The following is a 20,528-nucleotide window of genomic DNA, read 5'->3' on the forward strand; positions in this document are numbered from 1 at the left end:
GCCTACCTTTGGTGTCAACCCAGCATCTGCAGTTCCTTTCTGCACATACCTATCAACGGGCCTTTATGACCTGCTGCTCTTAAAGCAACTGGGACTTTGAAAAATGGCGCCAAAACCCTGGCGACTCGTGTAAATGGTCTCTGTGGACTATTTCTGTACACTTTGTACTTAATCCAGGATTGGCCTTCTATATATAATAATACCTTGCTGGGCTGTATGCAAAAAAAATGTTTTCATTGTACCTCGGTACACGTGACAATAAAGAACCATTGAACAAGCGTAAACTTTATTAATATCGGCTCAAGGCTGAAGTGCAAGTTTTAGACTTTAGAGATACGGCGCGGAAACAGGCCCTTCAACCCACCGAGCCCTAGCGCACTAACACTATCCTACACACTACGGACAATTTTACGTCATACCAAAGCCAAAACCTACAACCCTGTATGACTTTGGAGTGTGGGAGGAAACCGGAGCACCCAGAGAAAACCCACACGGTCACTGAGAGAACGTACAAACTCCGTACAGTCAGCACCCGTAGTCAGGATCAAACCCGGGTCTCTGACGCTGTAAGGCAGCAACATTACTGCTACCCAACCGTGTAGCCCCTTGAATCCCCTGGAGCTGATCCTGTTCACCTTAGTGTGGACCAAGAAAACCACTTAGACTGCACCGTTGACGCGTAATGATGCACTAGAATTGTCGCATTTTATGAGTGATTTATTCATTACTTTAATGCACAAACTCTGATATTACAGAATGTTAAACAATATTGATCATGAAACGTGCCCCAATGTTCATAACGTTTTAAACAAAAAAGTTGAAACTCGTAATTGTCGGCATTATATCCTAGAAACTAAATCAGATTGCACATCATCGATGGTGCTTCTCACACAAAAATCAGTTCTAACTCCCTCTTTTATAGTTTTGCACCCCTCAGGTTCTCATTAACTCCCTCCCCCCCCCACCTCACCTTAAGCCTCGGATATATTTCGATAGCATGCAACACAAAGCTCTGCATTGTCCCCCGGTATACGTGACAATAATGAACATAAACCTTAATCCTAAACCTTTAACAGTACACGTGACCATGAACTAAACTGAACTAATCTCCCCTTTGCTCTATCTATTGTACTTGAGTTTAACGGCTGTACTTATGTACAGTATTCTCTGATCTGTTTGGATAGGAAGCAAAACAAAGCTTTTCAGTGTATCTTAGTACACGTGGCAACAATAAACTTAATCCTAAACTTTTAACTCCAGAATTTAGTGGACAAACAATTAACGTCCAGGTGAATTTGTGACCATTGAGTAACGGGCTGGGAAATCACTGCTGGTGCCTCTATTCTGACCATCGCATCGGACGCACGTGAAATGGCGTCACATCCTCCACAACGCAGCTCTGATCCACCTCTGGTTGAATGTGAAGGTTTGTTGAGAGATGGGATCACTGTAGATCAGTCAGAGAAACGGGCACCAAACCTGCAGAAGATCATCAACAAAATGTCAATTCAAGTGTCTCCATTAAGGCACCGCACACAAGCTTGGTCAGACTCTGTAATAATCATGGCATCCAACTCCACAACGCCCTGAAAGTGGCCGCACAAGTAGATCGAGTGGTGAAGAAGGCGTACGGTAAGATGAGGAAGGAAAGTGCAGATGCTGGTTTACACCGAGGATAGATACAAAAGTCTGGGGTGACTCAGCGGGTCAGGCAGCATCTCTGGAGAGAAGGAATAGTTGACGTTTCGAGTCTGAAGAAGGGACTTTGCCTAAATGTCACCTATTAATTTTCTCCAGAGATGCTGCCTGACCCGCTGAGTTACTTCAGCTATTTGTGTCTGTCACCATATACTATGCTTGCCTTCATAGGTCCAAGCATTGAATATGTCATAGATTCATAGTCATGGAGTGATACAGTGTGGGGCCCTTCGGACCAAGTCACCAACACCACCCAACAATGTCCCAGCTACACTAGTCCCACTTGCCTCTGCTTGGTCCATATCCCTCCAAACCTGTCCTATCCATGTACCTGTCTAACTGTTTCGTAAACGATGGGATAGTCCCAGCCTCAACAAATTCCTCTGGCAGCATGTTCCATACACCCACCACCCTTTGTGTGAAAAAGTTACCCCTCAGATTCCTATTAACTCTTTTCCCCTTCACCTTGAACCTATGTCCTCTGCTCCTCGATTCTCCTACTCTGGGCAAACGACTCTGTGCATCTACCCGATCTATTCCCCTCATAATTTTGTATACCCCGATAAGATCTCTCCTCATCCTCCTGCGTCCATGGAGTAGAGACCCAGCCTACTCAACCTCTCCCTATAGCTCACACCCTCTAGTCCTGGCAACATCCTCGTGAATCTTTTCTGAACCCTTTCAAGCTTGACAATATCTCTCCTGTAACTTGGTGCCCAGACCTGAACACAATATTCTAAATGCGGTCTCACCAACGTCTTATACAACTGCAACATGACCTCCCAACTTCTATACTCTGACTGATGAGAAAAACATTTTTCACACAGAGAGTGGTGAATCTCTGGAACTCTCTGCCACAGAAGGTAGTTGAGGCCAGTTCATTGGCTATATTTAAGAGGGAGTTAGATGTGGCCCTTGTAGCTAAAGGGATCAGGGGGTATGGAGAGAAGGCAGGTACAGGATACTGAGTTGGATGATCAGCCATGATCATATTGAATGGCGGTGCAGGCTCGAAGGGCAGAATGGCCTACTCCTGCACTTATTTTCTATGTTTCTATGAAGGCCAAAGTGCCAAAAGCGTTTTTGACCACCTTATCTTCCTGCGACTCGACCCTCAAGGAACCATACACCTGTACTCTGAGATCCCTCTGCTCTACAACACTACCCAGAGGCCTAACGTTTGCTGTGTAGGTCCTGCCCTTGTTCGACGTCCCAAAATGCAACACCTTACACTTCACCTGGCCAATCGATCAAGATCCTGCTGCAATCTTTCACAACCATCTTCACCACCTAACTTTTGTATCAGTCAGGGAGTCATGATGCTTCTTTATCGGACTTTGGTTATTTGGAGTTAATTTGGAGTATCACATGTAGTTCAGGGCGCCCCATTGCTGTAAGGATGTGGAGGCTTTGGAAAGGGTGCAGAGGAGGTGCCTGGACTAGAGGGTATTAGCTACAGGAGATGTGCGGGGCATGTTTTTTTTACACAGAGGGCTGTGTGCGCCCGGAACTTGCTGCCGTGAGTGGTGGTTGAGGCACGATTGTGGCATTTGACAGACTTTTGGATTGGCCGATGGATATACAGGGAATGGAGACAGATAGGATTTGGTCTTGGCATCGTGTTCTGCACAGACACCGTGGGCCGAAGGGCCTGTTCCTGCGCTGTACTGTGTTACGTTCTATGTTCTAGTGAGGAATGGTTGAGGAAGGACCTTTCTCGCCCTTACCTCCTGGTCCTGGTATCTCCAGCCTAAGTAGAAGGGCGCAATTCACGAAGAGCGCTGAGATATTCTTCGTTGCCACGATCCCACCGCAAGGCCTTTTCATAGCATTCAACAGCTTCAGAATTCTCCCCGGCTTCTCGGTGAAGAAACCCCAGGATACCCCAGGCTCTGCTGTTGTACGGGTTCCTGGTAATTTGCCTTCTTGCAATCTTCTCCAACTTAGTGTAACAAATTTTCCCTTGTTTCGTGCCGCGCTGGATTTTAAGGCCTTCCATAAAATGGTGGATGGCGTTTGATTCAGATTTGGTGTGATACAGTTCATATAATCCAAGCTGTAACTCTATTGCCTGCTTTTCATCTGGAGCAATATCCTCTAAACTCCGGAGGTCGTTGTATATCTCCTCCGCCCTGTCTGATTCACCATTCATTAAGCAGATGCTGGCAAAATCCAGCTTTGCAAATACATCCGATGGCCTCAGTTGAAATGCCGTTCCAAAATGGTGCTTGCAACGGCTGATCAACTCAGCCTCCATGACTGGGTCTCGACTGCCTTTATTTTTAGTCAGATTCAATAGTTTTTTCCTGTAGCAGATACCCATTTGATGGTGCAAGATGGAAGAGCGCGGAGTGAATTCTAAGGCTTTCTTCAACACCTCTATCGCTTTATCAGCATCGTGCTGTTTCCTGTAAAACTTTGCTGCATAGCGGAGCACATATGGAGAATCTGGGCTTGTCCGCAACGCTTCTTTAACCAATTCATTCGCTTCTGCCTTTTGCTGGAACTCTTGGAGCCTGAGGGCCAGCATCACCCTGGCCACAGATGCACCCGGATCGAGCTCCAGCACCCGTCTCAGCTGTCTCACCGACGGACTCACTTCGGGGTTTTCCGGGATCCCGGAACTCGGTGCCAGACGGAACAGAGCGGTGGCGTAGCCCATGTTCCACTCCGTGTTGTCGGGATCTTCCTCCAGAGCCCTGGCGAAACATTCCTTCGCCTCCTCACAGCACTGAGAGTGGGAGCTCAGCAAAGACCACCCTTTCTCCCCCCACACCTCGGGCACCATTGCCGTGTCGTGCGGGCCCTGTGTGAGGGGGCCACACATCACCTCCAGCTTGTCGAGGTAGGACTGGGCCTCGCTGAGTTGCCCCATGTGGTAATGCAACCAGGCCCGGTTGCCATGCGTGACGATGCTCCTCCTCTCAAATCCATCCCCGTGGATCTCCCTCAGACGTCTCTCCGCCTCCTCTAAGTCACGGAGAGCTTCTTCGTAGTTGCCCTGCAGGTAGTTGATGTAAGCCAGCTGGTTGTGCGGCACGCCTTGGTGATTCCCGCCGATGATAATCGAATCCTGCAACCTCTGCTTCACGTCGTCCAGGTCACTGTTGTTCATCCTTAGCTTCCACGTGAAGTGGCACTGAAGCTGGCCGAGCTTCACCAACAACGACTCCCTCAGTGTGTCGCTGCAAGAGAGCACAAGGTGATCAATGGGACAACACACAAAAAGCTGGAGTAGCTCAGTGGGTCAGGCATAATCAAGGATGAGTCGCACCCTGGTCACTCCCTTTCCTACCCTCACCCAACGGGCAAGAGGCACAGAAGTGTGAAAACGCACACCTCCAGATTCAGGGACAGTTCCTTCCAAGCTGTTATCAGGCAACTGATCCATCCTATCACCAACGAGAGAGCGGTCCTGACCTTCCAGCTACCTCATCGGTCTATCTTTTATCGGACTTTACCTTGGACTAAACGTGACTCCCTTTATCCTGGATCTGTGCACCGTGGACAGCTTGATTGTAATCATGTATAGACATTCTGCTGAATGAATAGGGTGATTTCACGAAAGGTCACTGGAGCGTAGATCCGCACCCACGTAGCCGAAAATTTAAACTGGAGTACACTCGGTACTTACGGTACATGTTAGTGAATGGGAAAACACGCACTTTCACACCCGTTAAAAACATCGAAAACGGCCAGTTCTTGAGCTGCAATTTACTGTGCCATTCGGGGTGACCGTGAGGCACAGCTACCTAAATTTACAGTCCAAATAAAAGATAGAAACTAAGGTAAATTCAAGAGGGAGCTGAAGGTGCAAAACCAACGGAAGTGCTTAGCGAACATTTGTCGTGGAGATTTAAAGATGCAAAATATCGGGAATTATCGCGTTTGCTCGCTGAATTTCATCAAAAGTAAGGCATTATTGACTTTTTTATCTTTATTCATTTGTTATATGAAGAGTTTTAAAAGTGAAAAATCCGTCTGTAAAATTGCAAAATCGCCCATGGTTCTCAGGTGGGTTTTAACATGCAAAATGAAAACGCTTCTGAAGCTACATTTCTCCCATTCTCTCCCGGCCCCCCCCCCCCCACTCTCTCCCCCCACCACTCTCTCCCCCCCCCCAATCTCTCCCCCCCACCACTCTCTCTCTCCCCCCCCCCCCCCCTCTCTCCTCTCTCTCCCTCTTTCTCTCTCTCTCTCTCTCTCTCTCTCTCTCCATCACCCCCTCTCCACTTCCTTTCTCTCTCCTCCCCTCTTTCTTCCTCTTGGTTCTTGGTTTCTTGGTCCTCCAAATAGAATTTAAACTGGAGGTGGTGAAGAGAGCCTCGCCCCCTCTCTACCCCACTCTCTCTCTCCCCCCCTCTCCCCCTCCCCCTCACAGATCCACGTTGCCGTGGTGACGAGGCCTGAGACCTGAGGCCAAACCCCCGGGTCCAGACGACAACTCCTCCCTCCTCAGTCGTCAGTAGACCCCTGACTGACCTTGACCCCCGCAGGCACAAAGTCGGTAACTAGGCCTCGCCCGGGCCTCAAGCCTCCAGCGGGTTGCCGCGGCGACGGACAGTGGGGCCCCAGGCAGCCATGTTGGGCCCGGGACCCTTCCTCACCCTCCTGCCCCCTCTCCCCTGCAGGGCCCAGAGGTGAGGGAGGGCCACTGCCTGGTGGTGTGCGATGGACCCCCGGCAGGGGCCCGGTGGTGAGGGGGGGCCAACGGTCAGGCCCGGGCAGGCCGGTGGTGAGGGAGCGGCCGACGGCTAGGCCTGGACAGGCCGGCGATGAGGTGGGGGGGGGGCGCTGGTGATGACGGTTCGGCCCGGTGGGCTGAAGGCGGCCTTCTCTGTCATCCACGGCACCAGCCATGAACCAGCAGCCAACGGGAACGAGTCTAAAGCCATCCACTTTGACCAGGTCAGTGTCTGTGTGTGTGAGTGTGAGAGAGTGTGTGTGAGTGTGAGTGAGAGAGTGTGTGAGAGAGAGTGTGTGTGAGAGAGTGTGTGTGAGTGTGTGTGAGAGTGTGTGTCAGTGTGAGACTGTGTGTGAGTGTGTGAATGTGTGAGAGATTGTGTGTGTATGCGTGGGTGATTGTCCATGTGTTTGTTAGTGTTTGTGTGCATGTGTCTGTATGTCCGTGTATCTGTCTTAGTGTGGGTGTGTGTGGCTGTATATCCGTGTTTGTGTCTCTGCGTGTGTATACAGTATGACTCTGTGTGTCTGTATGTGTGTGTGTGTGTGTATTTATGTGGCTCTATGTGTACATATACGTGTGTGTGCGTGTGTCTGCATGTATGTGTGTGTATGTCTGTGTGTGTATACAGTATGTCTGTTGTCTGTGCGTGTGTGTCTGTATGTGTGTGCCTGCCTGTGTGTATGTGTATACAGTATGTCTCTGTGTGTCTGTGTGTGTATCCATGGTTGGCCGGCAGGGACACGATGGGCCGAAGGGCCTCCCCACCGTGCTACCCTCGCCACGGCCGTCCCTCACCACCATCTCTCCCCCACCCGCAGGTCCTCGTCAATGTCGGACGCCATTTTGACCTTGACCTTGGAGCGTTCCATGTGGTCAAAGTCTACAACCAGCAAACTATCCAGGTGGGGAGAGGCAGAGGGGGAGGGGTGAGGGTTTGGGGGATGGAGATGAGGGGAAGTGAGAAGGGTGGGAAAGGGGGTGGTGGGTCCTAAGGGTGCCAACAGAATTGGCCCACCGGGCCAATCAGACCGTCACAAAATGGCCGACGTTCCATAGGTTTCTAGTTGGAGAGGATGGGAGGGGGAAGGGTTGAGGGGGGGAAAGATGGCCTTTGGATCTTGGTCAAACTTCCCATTATTCCAAGACTGCCTTGGGAGGGGGAGGGAGTGGGATGCAGCCCACTATCCCATCATGCCTAGGGCATGACCTTCACAAGATGGCCGACCCTCCCATCGTTCCAAAGCGCGGTTCGAGGTGAGGACAGCAAATGGGAGCCTGATCTTTCACCTCCTCCCACCTGATTCCCTCCCATTGACCAAAGGTCGTAGGTGGGGACAGAGGTCACACCTTCCCTTGGTTTAAGCCAACATTGGGTGAGAGTTGGGAGTGAGAAATTGCGAGAGACCAAGCCTGAGAGAGCATAGCGACTGGAGGGGGGGGGGGGGTGTCCCCTCTCCCATTAGTACAGAACTTTATCATTTTTCAGCTTGAAATTGTCCAATATGGTGCATACTGTAGCATACTGTGCATACTGTAGCAAGTCTTTTAACCTACACTTGAATACAATATATATGCTTTAAATTGGAGCATTAGCTATGAATAAGGTTAGAATAAATTACATACCTAATTCCATTCCACAGTAGAGCCCAGGCTCTGATCAACAGGTGCAGCACATGACTGATCTTAATGTATTCATGTATGGAAATCAGATTATAATCAAGCACTTGGCCCATGTTGACCAACCTGGGTCTCACTGCACACCTGGTACTACTCCTGGCCCTGAGTCCAGTTGCATACCTTCTCTCATTCCTGACCCTGAGTCCAGCCTTACACCTGGCCCCCTATTCTACCCTGATCATAGCTGCTTACCTGCTTAGGTTCCCAGTGCTGAACACACCCCTGGTCCCAGCTTTGACTGCACATCTAGTACTATTCCAGACCTTGACTCTGGATGCAAACTTGGCCTTGCTCCTAACCCCTTTGCACTGACAATATATCTGGCCCACACATAAAACCCCAGATCTGACCCCCTGGACTTAACCTATTACGTTCAAGTCCACAGGTGCTTATCTAATGCAGTAATCCTTTATGGGGGACTTCACAGACCAAATTATGGATAACAAAATTTGCTACATTCATTGGCTTCCTTGTTATCTAACATGCTAGTTACTTTGTCAAAGAAGTCATCAGTTGGTTCAACACAATTCCAATCCATAAAATTATACTCACTCAGCTGTATAAGTATTCTGTTACAATTTCTTTCATTTTCGTAACAAACTGTCCTGAAGTCATTTTCACCCCCAACATTTTCAGTATTTTGCTGTCTTCCTCTCAGCTGGGACTTTTCCGAAATGCAAAGTTCAATAACTATATATTTAAGCAATATTATTCTATTAAATGTGATCTTGAGAGTACATAATCTTTTCTGTGGTATTCATATAGTTAATATGTACGAAGGGCAAAGTTTTGTTCCATGCTCCCCATTCCCAATTACTTCTACATTGAAGTGATTGAAATCCAAGTGAAGTTTAAATGGCATCATAAAAGTAAAACCTCCGGAATGGATGATATTCATTACATGGTTGGTTGGGGTCAGTATCAGCACAATTACTATATTAAACTTTGAATCTTCAGATGTCCTGGTTCAAGATAAAACTAAAGACAAATAATAATGTCCTCACACATTCCCCTGCAAGTATCTCTGTCACTCCTTTAAAATATACCCTTTCTTTGAACAAGCTCTTAAACATCACATCTGAATCAGTTTCCATCTGATTACACTCCTTGAGGATGTTCATCTACGTGTTCAATTAATAAAACAACGAGATTGGGGACATTTCCATTCAACCTGTCAAAGGAATTGGGGGGGTTAGAAATAGTCAGTGAGGTAAACAAACATAATAATTGAGTGGCAAATGACAATAGTGCTACCTTCCCACTGAAGGAAATAATGGGTTCAAGGCTGTATGTTGTGACATCATGCGGTCGAAGGCTGTATGTTGTGACAGACAGCCTGACACCTTGCATGTCATTTAATATTACACTTATCCCATCTCCCTGGATATTCCAGTTTAATCAATTAAGGTTTTGTCAACTAATTACAAATCAGGCTAATTACAATCAATAACATTGGCCAACTCCGAAACATGAAGCACTGAGCATTGGGATCCAGACATCATGGATCTCAGTTCCCCGCTCATATCTGGCAATGTTCTCCGTGGAGCGTTTTTGAAAGGGGGGAGGGTGTGGAAGAAGGGTGTCCCCCCTCCCAGGGTAGGAACTTTATGAAATTTGATGTATTAAAATCATGTTTTAGTGCATTGTAGAAGTTGGTTTCAATGTTTTTTGTATGATGTATTTTTAAGAGGTAACTTTTTAAGGGGTAACTTTATCCACACAAAGGGTGGTGGGTGTATGGAACAAGCTGCCAGAGGAGGTAGTTGAGGCAAGGATCCCGACATTTAAGAAAAACTTAGACTGATACATGGATAGGACAGGTTTGGAGGTATGGACCAAACGCAGGTAGTGTAGCTGGGACATGTTGGCAGGTGTGGGCAAGTTGTGCCGAAGGGCCTGTTTTCACACTGTATCACTCTATGACTACATTATACCTCCAACATGCATGAATGCTTCAAAATCAAGTGGTCGAGTTTTATTGTCATATACTCAAGCATAGAAACATTGAAAATAGGTGCAGGAATAGGCCATCGGCCCTTCGAGCCAGCACTGCCATTCAATATGATCATGGCTGTTCATCTAAAATCTGTACCTCTTTCCTGTTTTTTCCCCATATCCCTTGATTTCATTAGCCCCAAGAACTAAATCTAACTCTCTCTTGAAAACATCCAGTGAATTGGCCTGCACTGCCTTCTGTGGCAGAGAATTCCACAGATTCACAACTCTCTGTGCGAAGAAAGTTTGTCCTCATCTCACTCCTAACAGCCCCCCCCCCCCCCCCCTTTATTCTTAAACTGTGACCCCTGGTTCTGAACTCCCCCAACATCGGGAACATTTTTCCTGCAGTTACAGTAAGTGAAAATCTAGCAGGCAAGCAGGATGCTTTCTCCAACCACCCCCATTTGAAGTCCACTATCTTCCACCGTTTCTACCCAGTGCTTGGTACTTACTTCCAGCAGCCACTAGTTGTCCTCCAGGATGCACTGAGCTGCAGCCTGATCCATGCCGGTCACCTGGGCAAATGTGGCACAGAGACTCTCACAGCAGCGGCGCAACGCTTCTGATGCCTTGCACTGAAGTTGCTCCATGGCCGGAGTTGCAGTGAGCGACTAACCAGCCCGGCAAACACTCGCCAGCCCCACTCCCCGTCCACATCTGTCCCCGTCGCTGCTTCTGCTTCCAACACCCATGGACCATGCAGTTGATATGAGGTAGAAGGTACAGGAGCCTGAAGACTGCAACAACCAGGTTGAGGAATAGCTACTTCCCCACAGCCATCAGGCTATTAAACCTGGCTCAGACAAAACTCTGATTATTGGTGGCCCATTATCTGCTATTTGCACTTCAGTTTATTTGTTAATGTGTGTATATATTTATATTGTGGTATATGGACACACTGATCTGTTTTGTAGTAAATGCCTACTATGTTCTGTGTGCTAAGCAAAACAAGAATTTCATTGTCCCGTCAGGGACACATGACAATAAACTCACTTGAACTTGGATCTTGCTAGTGGGTTTTTGTGGAATGTGATCGACAGCAAATCAAACTACAAATCGAACTGGGCTTGTATTCACTGGAATTTAGAAGGATGAGAGGGTATCTTATAGAAACATATACAATTCTTAAAGGATTGGACAGGCTAGATGCAAGAAAAGTGTTCCCGATGTTGGGGGAGTCCAGAACCAGGGGTCACAGTTTAAGAATAAGGGGTAGGCCATTTCAGACTGAGATGAGGAAAAACCTATTCACCCAGAGACTAGTGAATCTGACAGAAGTCAGTGGAGGCCAATTCACTGGATGTTTTCAAGAGAGAGTTTGATTTAGCTCTTAACGCTAACGGAATTAGGGGATATGGGGAAAAAGGGGGAACGGGGCAATGATTTTGGATGATCAGCCATGATCATATTGAATGGCGGTGCTGTCTCGAAGGGCCGAATGGCCTACTCCTGCACCTTTTTTCTAGATTTCGGGTGAAGACCCTTCTTCAGACAGGACAGTCAGGGGGGAGGTGAGGAGCGTCTTCCTTCAACTCCTGCACTCAACCCAATATCAGTCCAGTTTCTGTAATCTTTCATCACACTTTACTGTGGGCGGCGCGACCAACGTCGCAGCGGCCTCTGCAGTCTGTCTGTGTATTTTTTATTTTCTTGTCCCGTTGAGGGTTTAGTTTGTAGCGGGTCTTCAAATGTGTATGTGTGGGGGGTGGGGGAAACTTTTAAATCTCTTCCCTGCATGGAGACCCGATCTTTTACCTGTCGGGTCTCCGTTGCCATTGGGGCCTAGCGCCGTGGAGCGCCCTCCAACCGGAACGACCTGGAGGCTCAAGTCACTGAGCCTGTGGAGCTGTGGAGCTGCGGACTTACCATCGTGGAGCTAGCCAGCTTCAGAGTGTAGAGAGCTGCGGTGGCGCGCTGCTGCGACCCGACTCCGGTGGATGGTGACACCAGGAGCCCGCGGGTCCCTGCTGGGAGACCGCTTTTCGCGGGGCACCGGCAACGGCGACTTCTCCCGCTCGAATTGCGGGGTTGAGAGTGACCAGGAGCGGGGCCTTACAACGCCCGGCGCGGCTTTAATTTGCCGCGGACTTGCTAGCGCCCGCCGGGGGCTCCAACATCAAGACCCGGGGCAGGGCCTTACATCACCCGGCGTGACTTTGAGTGGCCGCGGACTTGCTAGCGCCCCCCGGGGCCTTTGACCTCGACCGGGAGAGGAATGGAGAGCAGGGGAGAGATAAGACTTTGCCTTCCATCGCAGTGAGGAGGAGTCTCACTGTGATGGATGTTTGTGTGAATTGTGTTGGTGGGTGTCTTGGTTCTTTTCTTGTATGGCTGCAGAAACCAAATTTCGTTTGACACTCATGTGAGGTTCAAATGAGAAATAAAAGGTATTGTATTGTATTGCATTGCTTCCTGTGACCGCACCCTCTGACTCATTTCCTGTCTTTGGCACGGTGACCAGAACTCACACCAGAGCTCCCGATATATTTTGACCAGAGATTAACACAGATGCGCCCGTGATCACCACCCCACCCCATCTTGTCAGCTTCTGTTTGTCATTTAGATCATCCCCTCAGGAGATTTGGTGCCGTCTGCATGGAGTTTGTACGTTCTCCCCGTGACCACCTGTTTTTTTTCCCTGGGTGCTCCGGTTTCCCCCCCCACCCCAACGCCAAAGACGTACAGGTTTGTAGTTTGATTTTGTGTTGGTGAATATTGCAAATTGTCCCTGGGTTGCGTCGGATAGTGCGAGTGTACGGGGTGATCGCTGGTCGTCGTGGACCCAGTGGGCTGAAGGGCCTGTTTCCGCGCTGTATCCCTAAACTAGACCAATGTAGAATTAATCGTAGGTTCACTAGATCATAGTGCAGAATTAGGCCATTTGGCCCATCAAGTCTACTCCACCAATTAATCATGTCTGATCTATATTTCCCCCTCAGTGCCATTCTCCTGCCTTTTCCCCATAAACCCATGAAACCTGCCCTGTTTATGTACCTGTGCAAATGTTTTTTAAACGTCGCGAAAGTACCTTAAAGCCTTAAAATATGTTCCATTCGTAGATCCATTGCCAGACCTTGGTCCCTTTTCCTGAATAATTACTGATGGAATGGATTAGAAACCCTGACCCCACATGATCACCTTCCCAAACATGCTCACCGATTCAGAGACATTAAATATGACCGATCCAGTAATCACACAGCATGGAAACGGGCCCCTCAGCCCAACTTGCCCACGCCGGCCAACATGCCCCATCTACACTAGTCAAGTTCAAGTTCAAGTTCAAGTGAGTTTATTGTCATGTGTCCCTGTATAGGACAATGAAATTCTTGCTTTGCTTAAGCACATAGAAAAAATAGTAGGCATTTACTACAAAACAGATAAATCCCACCTGCCCTTGGCCCGTATCCCTCTAAACCGATGTTGGGGGAGTCCAGAACCAGGGGCCACAGTTTAAGAATAAGGGGTAAGCCATTTAGAACGGAGATGAGGAAACATTTTTTCACACAAGAGTGTTGTGAGTCCATGGAATTCTCTGCCTCAGAGGGCGGTGGAGGCGGGTTCTCTGGATACTTTCAAGAGAGAGCTAGATAGGGCTCTTAAAGACAGCGGAGTCAGGGGATTATGGGGAGAAGGCAGGAACGGGGTACTGATTGGGGATGATCCGCCATGATCACATTGAATGGCGGTGCTGGCTCAAATGGCCGAATGGGTTACTCCTGCACCTATTGCCCCTAAACCTATATAATCCAGTTACCTGTCCAAATGATTTTTAACTGTTGTGATAGTACCTGCCAAAACTGCCTCTGGCAGCTTATTCCATCTAACGGCTACCCTCAGGATCCTATCAAACCTGTTCCCTCCTCCCTCACTTTAAATGTCCTCTGGTTATCGATTCCGTTACCCTTGCTGTGTTTACCAGATCGATTCCTCTCATGATTTTAAACACCTCTATAAGATCACCCCACATCCTCCTGTACTCCAAGGAATAAAGTTCCAGCCTGATCAACCTCTCTCTATAGTTCAGACTCTCAAGTCCTTGCAACCTTTCTCTGCACCCTTTCCAGCTTGGCAACATCTTTACTATAACACGGTGCCCAAAATTGAACGCGATACTCTAAATGTAGCCCGAACAATGTCTTACATAAGTGTAACATCACCTCTCAACTCCTAACGGGTGGCGGGGTGGCGCAGCGGTAGAGCTATTGCCTTTCAGCACCAGAGACCCGGGTTCAATCCGGACTACAGGTGCTTGTCTGTACGTTCTCCCCGTGACCTGCATGGGTTCCCTCCGAGATCTTCGGTTTCCTCCCACACCCCAAAGATGTACAGGTTTGTAGGTTAATTGGCTTGGTATCAATGTAAATTGTCCACAGTGTGTGCAGGATAGTGTTTTTGTGCGGGGATCGCTGCTCGAGGTGGACTCAGCGTGCCGCATATGCTGTTTCCGCGCTGTATCTCTGAAGACTGAAAACTAAGCTTCTCTACTCATCCACCTAATGTCGGCGTCAGTGCTTTGAGAAGGTCCTGATCCCCGATATCACTGTGCAAAGTGAAGATGTCCCTTACCTCATGCTGCTGTTCAGGATTCCGTCTTCCTTCCGAGAAATGGCTGGACCAGAGACAGTGTGTGGTGTTTTTATAGTCCATTGATTGGGATGAGTCCAGACAGTCCACACCCTGAAAGTGGAAATGAAACTGAAAGTCTTCCCATTTCTCTGCAGTCTAGTTGTGAAACTGAAAAACCTTTGTTCAAATTCCAAACCAGTGATGTTGGGTTTAGAGACAAGTGCGGGCAAACATTCACTTCAATTTTTAAATCCTACACGTACATAGAAACATAGAAAATAGTTGCAGAAGGAGGCCATTCGGCCCGTCGAGCCTGCACCGCCATTCATTGTGATCATGGCTGTGTCTCCTATCAATAACCCGTGTCTGCCTTCTCCCCATATCCCTTGTCTCCACTAGGCCCTAGAGCTCTATCTAACTCTCTCTTAAATCCATCCAGTGACTTGGCCTCCACTGCCGTCTGTGGCAGGGAATTCCATAAATTCACAACTCTCTGTGAAAACGTTTTTTCTCACCTCAGTCTTAAATGACCTCCCCTTTATTCTAAGACTGTGTCCCCTGGTTCTGGACTCGCCCAACATTGGGAACATTTTTCCTGCAACTAGCTTGTCCAGTCCTTTTATAATTTTATATGTTTCTATAAGATACCCCCTTATCCTTCTAAACTACAGTGAATACAAGCCTAGTCTTTTCAATCTTTCAATGACATTCCCGCCATCCCAGGGATTAATCTCTTGAACCTACGCTGCACTACCTCAATCACAAGGATGTCCTTCCTCAAATTAGGAGACCAAAACTGTACACACTACTCCAGATGTGATCTCACCAGAGCCCTATACAACTGCAGAAGAACCTCTTTACTCCTATACTGAAATCCTCCTGTTATGAAGGCCAACATTCCATTAGCTTTCTTCACTGCCTGCTGTACCTGTAAGCCAACTTTCAGTGACCGGTGTACAAGGACACCCAGGTCTCGCTGCACCTCCCCCTTACCTAACCTAACCCCATTGAGATAATAATCTGCCCCCTTGTTTTTGTCGCCAAAGTGGATAACTTCCCATTCATCTATATTATACTGCATCTGCCACGCATCTAACATATCACTCGACCTGTCCAGGTCACCCTGCAACCTCCTAGCATCCTCTTCACAGTTCACACTGTCACCCAGCTTTGTGTCATCTGCAAACTTGCTAATGTTGCTCCTAATCCCCTCTTCCAAATCATTAATATATATTGTAAACAGTTGCGGCCCCAACACCGAGCCTTGCGGCACTCAATTCGCCTTGCCTGCCATTCTGAAAAGGACCCGTTCACTCCAACTCTTTGCTTCCTAATGGGGGGCAGTGTTAGGTGTGAGGAGGATGCTAGGAGACTGCAAGGTGACTTGGATAGGCTGGGTGAGTGGGCAAATGTTTGGCAGATGCAGTATAATGTGGATAAATGTGAGGTTATCCATTTTGGTGGAAAAAACGGGAAAGCAGATTATTATCTAAATGGTGGCCGATTGGGAAAGGGGGAGATACAGCGAGACCTGGGTGTCATGGTACACCAGTCATTGAAGGTAGGCATGCAGGTGCAGCAGGCAGTAAAGAAAGCAAATGGTATGTTGGCTTTCATAGCAAGAGGATTTGAGTATAGGAGCAGGGAGGTTCTACTGCAGTTGTACAGGGTCTTGGTGAGACCACACCTGGAGTATTGCGTGCAGTTTTGGTCTCCAAATCTGAGGAAAGACATTATTGCCATAGAGGGAGTGCAGAGACGGTTCACCAGACTGATTCCTGGGATGTCAGGACTGTCTTATGAAGAAAGACTGGATAGACTTGGTTTATACTCTCTAGAATTTAGAAGATTGAGAGGGGATCTTGTAGAAACTTACAAAATTCTTAACGGGTTGGACAGGCTAGATGCAGGAAGATTGTTCCCGATGTTGGGGAAGTCCAGGACAAGGGGTCACAGCTTAAGGATAAGGGGGAAATCCTTTAGAACTGAGATGAGGAGAACTTTTTTCACACAGAGAGTGGTGAATCTCTGGAACTCTCTGCCACAGAGGGTAGTTGAGGCCAGTTCATTGGCTATATTTAAGAGGGAGTTAGATGTGGCCCTTGTGGCCAAGGGGATCAGAGGGTATGGAGAGAAGGCAGGTACGGGATACTGAGTTGGATGATCAGCCATGATCATATTGAATGGCGGTGCAGGCTCGAAGGGCCGAATGGCCTACTCCTGCACCTAATTTCTATGTTTCTATGTTTCTATGTTTCCTGTCTGCCAACCAATTTTCTATCCATCTCAACTACCTACCCCCAATACAATGTGCTCTAATTTTAGTCACCAGTCTCCCGTGCGGGACCTTAACAAAGGCTTTCTGAAAGTCTAGATACACTACATCCACTGGCTCCCTTCATCCATTTTGCTTGTCGCACCCTCAAAAATTCCCGAAGATTAATCAAGCGTAATTTCCCTTTCATAAATCCATGTTGACTTGGACTAATCATTTTACTGCTATCTAAATGCCCCATTATTAACTCTTTTATAATTAACTCCAGCATCTTTCCCATCAGGCTAACTGTTCTGTAATTCCATGTTTTCTCTCTCGCTCCTTTCTTGAAAAGTGGGATAACATTAGTTATCCTCCAATCCACAGGAACTGATCCTGAAACTATTGAACATTGGAAAATGATCACCAATGCGTCTACTATTTCTAGAGCCACCTCCCTGAGGACCCTGGGATGCAGACCATCAGGTCCAGGGGATTTATCATCCTTCAGTCCCATTAGCCTACCCAATACTATTTCTCGCCTAATGAAAATTTCTTTCAGTTCCTCTACCCCCTTGGATCCTCTGTCCTCCAGTACAGCTGGGAGATTGTTTGTGTCTTCCTTAGTGAAGACAGATCCGAAGTACCTATTCAACTCTTCTGCTATTTCCTTGTTGCCCATAATAATTTCACCCGTGTCTGCCTTCAAGGGACCCACATTTGACTTTGCTACTCTTTTTCCCTTAACATATCTAAAGAAGCTTTTACTGTCCTTCTTTATATTCCTGGCCAGCTTCCCCTCGTACTTCATCTTTTCAGCCCATATTGCCCGTTTTGTTTCCTTCTGTTGTCCTATGAACGTTTCCCAATCCTCTGGCTTCCGGCTACTCTTTGCTGTGTTATACATCTTTTCTTTTCTTTTTATTCTATCCCTAACGTCTCTTGTCAGCCACGGTTGCCTCCTACTACAGGGATAGTATCAAAGTGAAGGATGATGCGTACAAATTAGCCAGAAAAAGCAGCATACCGGAGGACTGGGAGAAATTCAAAGACCAGCAGAGGAGGACAAAGGGCTTAATTAGGAAAGGGAAAATAGATTATGAAAGAAAACTGGCAGGGAACATAAAAACTGACTGCAAAAGTTTTTATCGATATGTGAAAAGAAAGAGATTAGTTAAAACAAATGTAGGTCCCTTGCAGTCAGAAACAGGTGAGTTGATCATGGGGAACAAGGATATGGCGGACCAATTGAATAACTACTTTGGTTCCGTCTTCACTAAGGAAGACATAAATAATTTGCCGGAAATAGCAGGGGACCGCGGGTCAAAGGAGTTGGAGGAATTGAGTGAAATCCAGGTTAGCCGGGAAGTGGTGTTGGGTAAATTGAATGGATTAAAGGCCGATAAATCCCCAGGGCCAGATAGGCTGCATCCCAGAGTACTTAAGGAAGTAGCTCCAGAAATAGTGGATGCATTAGTAATAATCTTTCAAAACTCTTTAGATTCTGGAGTAGTTCCTGAAGATTGGCGGGTAGCAAACTTAACCCCACTTTTTAAGAAGGGAGGGAAAGAGAAAATGGGGAATTACAGACCAGTTAGTCTAACCTCGGTAGTGGGGAAACTGCTAGAGTCAGTTATTAAAGAGGGGATAGCAGCACATTTGGAAAGTGGTGAAATCATTGGACAAAGTCAGCATGGATTTACGAAAGGTAAATCATGTCTGACGAATCTTATAGAATTTTTCGAGGATGTAACTAGTAGCGTGGATAGGGGGGAGAACCAGTGGATGTGGTGTATCTGGACTTCCAGAAGGCTTTCGACAAGGTCCCACATAAGAGATTAGTATACAAACTTAAAGCACAAGTCATTGGGGGTTCAGTATTGATGCGGATAGAGAACTGGCTGGCAAACAGGAAGCAAAGAGTACGAGTAAACGGGTCCTTTTCACAATGGCAGGCAGTGACTAGTGGGGTACCGCAAGGTTCAGTGCTGGGACCCCAGCTATTTACAATATATATTAATGATCTGGATGAGGGAATTAAAGGCAATATCTCCAAGTTTGCGGATGACACTAAGCTGGGGGGCAGTGTTAGCTGTGAGGAGGATGCTAGGAGACTGCAAGGTGACTTGGATAGGCTGGGTGAGTGGGCAAATGTTTGGCGGATGCAGTATAATGTGGATAAATGTGAGGTTATCCATTTTGGTGCGAAAGCAGACTATTATCTAAATGGTGGCCGATTGGGAAAGGGGAAGATGCAGCGAGACCTGGGTGTCATGGTACACCAGTCATTGAAGGTAGGCATGCAGGTGCAGCAGGCAGTAAAGAAAGCGAATGGTATGTTAGCTTTCATTGCAAAAGGATTTGAGTATAGGAGCAGGGAGGTTCTACTGCAGTTGTACAGGGTCTTGGTGAGATCACACCTGGAGTATTGCGTACTGTTTTGGTCTCCAAATCTGAGAAAGGACATTATTGCCATAGAGGGAGTGCAGAGACGGTTCACCAGACTGATTCCTGGGATGTCAGGACTGTCTTACAAAGAAGGATGTAATACTCAGAGATGTGGACTCCCAGATATTTAAAACAGTTCACCCTATCCACAGGATCCCCATTTATACTCAATGGAGTGTACGTCCTCGGATGATGTGCCCTCCTAAAGTCCATGATCAGCTCCTTCGTTTTTTTGATGTTCAAGAGGAGGCTGTTCTCCTGGCACCAGAGTGCTAGATCAGCCACCTCCTCCCGGTAGGCCCTCTCATCATTGTCTGAGATCAGGCCCACCACCACAGTGTCATCAGCAAACTTAATTATTGAATTGGAGCTGAAGCTAGCCACACAGTCATGTGTGTACAGGGAGTACAATAGGGGGCTGAGGACGCAACCCTGGGGCGATCCTGTGCTCAGGGTGAGGGACTTCGATGTATTCCCTCCCATGTGTGCATATTCCTCCCTTCAGCTTCGGTAGCCAGCCTGCTGTCGGTATTGTCGATAGTCGGCAGACCTGGAGTGGTGTTGCCCCTCTCGAAACGAGCGTAGAAGGAGTTCAGGTCGTCAGCTAGGGAGGTGCTGGCACATGCGGATGAGGGAGCGGTGCTTCGGTAGTTGGTTACAATCCGTAGCCCCTGCCACAGGCTTCTGGTGTCCTGCTGCTTCATCTGTAACTCCATCTTGTCCGTGTACCTTCTGTGGTGAGGGTGAGATGGTGAAGGTGGAGAAGTGTGGGGAGAGATGTGTGAGGGGAGATGGGGAGAGGCTAGATGGGGAGAGGGGAGATGGAAAGGGGAGAGGAGATGGAAGGGGATTTGGAGGGGAAATGGAGATGAGGCAGGAGGTGGTGGATGGTGACCCCTCCCCCTTGACCAAAGATAGACACAAGATGCTGGAGTAACTCAGCGGGACAGGCAGCGTCTCTGGAGAGAAGGAATGAGCGACGTTTCAGATGGGGAACCTTTCCGCCATCTTGTCCAAAGATATAAGATCTTTGATCTTGTCCAACTGCCCTCCGCTATAAGATCTTTGATCTTGTCCACCTGCCCCGCTGCGAGGCGGGCCGGAGCGCGCAGGCGCGGTGCGGAGCGGAGCGGGGCGGAAGTGATGGTCGAGCCGGCCGTTGCGGGGCATTGCGTTGCGTTGCGGGGAGGGGCGGGGCGG

General features: G+C 47.9%; 1 protein-coding gene across 2 annotated transcripts; it reads right to left on the minus strand.

Moving 5' to 3' along the window:
- Window positions 1-453: 453 nt before the first annotated feature.
- Window positions 454-20,354, minus strand: LOC129704273 (interferon-induced protein with tetratricopeptide repeats 5-like). 2 transcript variants are annotated; one of them, XM_055647280.1, is made up of 4 exons: window positions 19,879-20,354; window positions 14,627-14,737; window positions 3,426-4,883; window positions 454-1,479 (listed from the first exon to the last, which is right to left on the minus strand). In XM_055647280.1, the coding sequence occupies exons 2-3, from the start codon at window positions 14,629-14,631 to the stop codon at window positions 3,449-3,451; spliced, it is 1,440 nt and encodes a 479-aa protein (XP_055503255.1). In that variant the 5' UTR covers window positions 14,632-14,737; window positions 19,879-20,354; the 3' UTR covers window positions 454-1,479; window positions 3,426-3,448. The 2 variants fall into 2 exon arrangements, with proteins under 2 accessions (XP_055503255.1, XP_055503256.1); XM_055647281.1 differs by lacking the exon at window positions 454-1,479 and having other exon boundaries at window positions 3,006-4,883.
- Window positions 20,355-20,528: the final 174 nt, after the last annotated feature.

This window comes from Leucoraja erinacea, chromosome 15 (genome assembly GCF_028641065.1).
Source record: "Leucoraja erinacea ecotype New England chromosome 15, Leri_hhj_1, whole genome shotgun sequence".
In the NCBI taxonomy this organism is placed as follows: domain Eukaryota; kingdom Metazoa; phylum Chordata; class Chondrichthyes; order Rajiformes; family Rajidae; genus Leucoraja; species Leucoraja erinaceus.